The sequence below is a fragment of the Impatiens glandulifera genome, chromosome 8, assembly GCF_907164915.1.
Source record: "Impatiens glandulifera chromosome 8, dImpGla2.1, whole genome shotgun sequence".
NCBI classification, from domain to species: Eukaryota; Viridiplantae; Streptophyta; class Magnoliopsida; order Ericales; family Balsaminaceae; genus Impatiens; species Impatiens glandulifera.
The window spans coordinates 2,100,974-2,105,944 of NC_061869.1; the positions used below are offsets into that span (position 1 = coordinate 2,100,974).

The following is a 4,971-nucleotide window of genomic DNA, read 5'->3' on the forward strand; positions in this document are numbered from 1 at the left end:
TAAGGGCACTCACCAAAGATATGAGCAATTGATTCCTCATAGTTAGAGCAAAAACATAACATATTAACATGTAATCGGATCGTCATATACTTATTAATATTGTCTTTCGCCATGAACCTTTTCACGATATACAAGCCAAATGAATAATCTGATGTCCTAGATGATCAATTCAAATTCAGCTCAATCTACAAACTGCCCCTTGATCAAAATATATTTAATTGGGTAAGTTATTGGAAATTTGGATTGATGGCCTCATAAAATACATATTTAAAGTTACCATTTAAATTATTTTCTAAAAAATCGGCGAAATTTCATGATTATTGTTGTCCGATCACTCATGTATATAATTCATAATGTTATTATTACGACATTTTCTGAAATTCGTTTCGAAAAATCTGTTTAATTCGTTTTTTAAAAATCTTTATTTTAACAAAGTTTTATATATATATTTATATTTTTCTCATGTTATGTGTTCTTATGAATGCACCATTTTAAAGAATATATTAATATTTTTTGGGAAAATGAAAATAAAAATTAATCATAGGATTAAACACAGAAATTAGTTAATTTGTATGGATTTAATTAGTTAATAGAAGAATCATTATTAAAATAAAATTATTGAAATATTAAAGTAGGTAATAGAAATAATCCAAGTTTGAATCAGAGTATTAATGGAGTTGATGAGCTTCGCTTGCTTAGAAGAAAGCGGTTTCTCTCCCTCATTCCCTTTTTCCATAATTAAACTGAAGACTCTTTCTCTCCTCCTTATTCTTCATCAATATCCATAGACGTACGTTCTCTCTCTCTCTCCATCCAGATCTTCTCAAATCAGGTACGATTTCTTTCGTTCTATACGTAATAACGATGTTTAATCGATCTCTCCCCGTTCTAATGACGTGATTTGTTTTGAAAACTAGTGATATGCAGCCTTGTAGCAGAGAGATGCAGGCTATTAACTCATTCTTAAACCAATCGGCCGAGATATCGACCTTGCAAGAACAGCAGATCGGAAACGGTTCAATGAACTCTAATTTCGAATCGATTCAATCTCACGACGATTTCCTTGAGCAAGTGTTATCTTCAATGACTACTTCTTCGTGTTCGTGGTCAGATGTTATTGGAAATGCTAACCCTAAGTTACCGTGGGAGTTGTCTTCGTCCATTGATTCTCAGAAATCACGAGACCTAGCTACAGACGAATCGAATCGTTTGCAATTTGAGGATCAGTCGGTTCTCCTCGCGTCGAAGCTCCGGCAGAATCAGATCAGCGCTGGAGGTCCGAGTTCCGGTTCTAAGTCGTTGCTTCTCCAGCAGCAGTTACTGATGCAGTCTAGAGGTGCGGTTAGATCTTCTTCCGGTGGCGACACCACCGGACTTATCCCCTTTCCTCTTAATTTGGCTGGAAATGAAAACCTAACTAACAATCATGGAGATATTTCGGTTCAATCTATGTATAATGGATTTCCTGCCTCTCTATTCGGTTCTCGTCAAACATCAAACCAGTTTCATCAACCTCAGGTGAGATTCGTGAGAAACCTATATCTCTCTCTCTCTTTCTCCCACATCATCAGTAACTATAATACATTTCACTGTTAGTTTCCACAGCCGAGGAACTTCGGAGCAGCGGCGGCTCAGGCGCCGGCGACTCCTATGATGAACGCCGCAACACCGTCAAATAGCTCTGCGGGAGGAGGAATACCTGGACAGCCTAGACAAAGAGTTAGGGCTAGGAGAGGACAGGCAACAGATCCTCATAGTATCGCAGAAAGAGTACATGAACTTCCATTAATTCATCTTTGATTCTCTGAAACGAAAACCTGTTAAATTTTACCATTTCCATTTTTGACAGTTACGCAGAGAGAGAATTGCAGAGAGGATGAAGGCGTTGCAGGAACTTGTACCCAATGGCAATAAGGTAAATTTCTCCTTCAAAATCGTACTGTATTAATCTTTTATATGATAATCCATTTAAAATTCTCTGTAAAACAATTAAATAATTAGAATCACCTAAATAGATAATTTGATTTGAATTATGATTAATATATGGTATTATGATTACAGTCGGATAAAGCATCAATGCTAGATGAGATCATCGACTATGTGAAATTCCTCCAGCTCCAAGTCAAAGTATCCATTTCTCTCCCTTCCTAATTGTTTATATTTATTTAATTATAAAGTAGAGATTTATATTATAAAATAATGTACGTGCAAATTGATTTTAAATTTAGTATAAGATTCAATTTTAAAAGTAATATAAGCTAAATTAAATCATGTAAATGATAATTACAGGTTCTTAGCATGAGCCGCCTTGGTGGTGCCGCTGCTATTGCTCCCCTTGTTGCCGATATCTCCTCCTCCGATCTGGTACGTTCACTTCCTAATGTTAGTTTAAATATATATAATTAAAAAGAAAATAGATAATACGTGAACATAACATTAATAATTTGACCCGAATTAACAATTTTTTATAGGAAATAATTTGACAAAAACATAACATTAACGATGTGTCGTTTGAAATTATCACTACTATTAAATTTTCAACAACCTCAAAGAATAACACATCATTTATCTCAAATTTTTTTGTTAAATTATTTTCGTACCTCATCATTTTCTCATATAATATTTTGAATAACACGGGTTACAACACATAAAGATCCTTCATTAGATTTGGATATATAATGAAAATATGTATGATTGAATCATTAAAATAGATCTACCATGGGATGATATATGATGAAAATATGTATATGATTGAATGATTAAAATAGAGGGAAACCATAATCCTTTATTAGTTATAATTATTATTAAAAATGTCAGAAATGAAGTCATTGCTAATGATTCACAGGTTAATAATTAATGTTTATTATGATTAAAGAGCAAGCAAGCAAGAACAATATATATGTCTATTCTTATTATAATTAAAGAAAAAACAAATCATAGAAGCAAAGGACAAGAACGTATTTTATTTATTTATTTTATAAGATATACCCATAAAGCACTATCAACTTTTTTTTCCTGATTTAACTAATAATTACCAAAAACCCTTTCTTTTTTACTCTCCTCTTCTTAGCAACAACCCCACATGTCTTTCCCTTGTTATTCTTCTTTTCTCACATAAAGAATTTTTCCAAATTCATAATATCATAAGCACTAAACGATAAATACTGAAAAAAGCAGCACGCGTGCTCCCTCCCTCCCTCCCTCTCACCTTTTCTTCTAATATATTATTTTATTATATATATGTATATAGGGAATTAAGGGTGGTAAAAGTAGTAACGGCGGGCAAGTAACGGCGTCGTGTAATACAAAGGACGACGACGACGAAAGTAGCATGTCGGTGACGGAGAAACAGGTGGCGAAGCTAATGGAAGAAGATATGGGGTCCGCCATGCAATACCTATTGGGAAAAGGACTATGTCTAATGCCCATCTCATTAGCCACGGCAATCTCCTCCGCCACGTGTCACCCTAGGAATCCCCAATCCAACGGTGGTGGTGGTGGTCCACTTTCTCCAAACATCTCCGTGTTGACCAACCAATCCAACGTCGTCTCCAATTCTCATCTCTAATCTATATCTAAGTTAGACCGTCCCGTCTCGTTTGTTTCGTTTGGCACCTAGCTCTATAATAATAATAAGGACATAGATTATATATGCATGGTCAAGTCTACCAAAATAAGGTGTCGAAACTGTTTCATACGACGCCGTATTTAAGTAGACTTGGGTTCGGTTCATTTCATTTTATTTCTACTTATTATTATTATTATTATCATTCCAAGAAATTGCTGTCAAAAATACTTTCTTATATACCGTGTTTTTTTTTATATTAATTTGGTTATGATCTTTAATTAGAGTGGGGTCTGACTTTTATTTAATTTATTATTATTAGAGGATGCTAGAATGATGATTATGTTTTGATTAGTTCTCAATGAATCTGATCAATTCATAAAAAGGTTTGACAGCTTTCCCTGCTTTTATTTTGTTTTGTTTTGAACTATTCTTTTATTAAGGCTGATTATAAGGGTTAGTTGGATTATAATAATTTATTTGTTTGGTACAAATTTTTAGAAAGTGAGTTTTATTTTTTAAATATATATTTTTTTAAAAGGAAACTTGTGAAATTATTTTAATATTTTGGTTGAGATGAAAGTATAAATAAACAATGTAGGATGTATAATATTTGGTGTTATTTAAATGAGGAAGAACAAACCTTTATCTCATCTCAATCAAGAGATGCTTTATTTTGTGATATAAAAAAATGAAGAAAGAGAACAAAAGTTTAGAAAATGATAAAGGTGTTATTAATTAGAGTCAACGGTGTGGGGTAGCTTTATTTTGTTTAGCATTATCAAACTGGAAAAGATCAAAATACCAAGAAAAATTATAATATAGGGTCTTGTTGGCAGCCGACCCATTAAAAAACATACAAAAATAAAAAAATTTAAGACGGCCTGGTGAGTATTCATTTTAATTGTGAATTGGGTTTAACTTTTTTATAAAATAAATTTAGGTTTATTAAAAATTTCTTGCTGCCTAGCTTGAGACCTTGGTCTTTTAAGAATTTTGAAGAAAAGTGTGAAACATAACCTTCTATATATCATGCTTAAGGAAGCTTCAATCATATGTTTTATTGTTGTTATGAGGGCACATGATCATTTTCAATCGAAGCATTCTTGAGCTTGTTTGTTTTAATTGAATCTTTTCATATTTCTTAATATTTTCAATTAAATTTGGTGTGTAACGTAGTAATACTTTACCACCCCTCAAATCATACTGTAATTCAATCAATGGACAAATTAAATAGAAACACTACAATGGATTTAATTCATTCTTTAGAGAATACTACTTACAAATACAATGTCTATTAATAGCTCATTTGATGTGGATTTTGTCTAAAAAAATATATTTATAAATTTAATATATCAAATCACTATCATTTTAACGATTAAAATATTCTTATTTTATAAATTAAA

The 4,971-nt window shown here is 32.2% G+C and overlaps 1 protein-coding gene across 1 annotated transcript; it reads left to right on the forward strand.

Annotated features, from left to right (window-relative positions):
- Positions 1 to 686: 686 nt before the first annotated feature.
- LOC124912397 (bHLH transcription factor RHL1-like) lies at positions 687 to 3,919 on the forward strand. Its single transcript, XM_047453011.1, has 7 exons — positions 687 to 832; positions 918 to 1,518; positions 1,597 to 1,770; positions 1,850 to 1,915; positions 2,062 to 2,127; positions 2,290 to 2,364; positions 3,251 to 3,919. Exons 2-7 carry the CDS (start codon positions 922 to 924, stop codon positions 3,566 to 3,568), a joined length of 1,296 nt encoding a protein of 431 aa, XP_047308967.1. The 5' UTR covers positions 687 to 832; positions 918 to 921; the 3' UTR covers positions 3,569 to 3,919.
- The last annotated feature ends 1,052 nt before the right edge of the window (positions 3,920 to 4,971 follow it).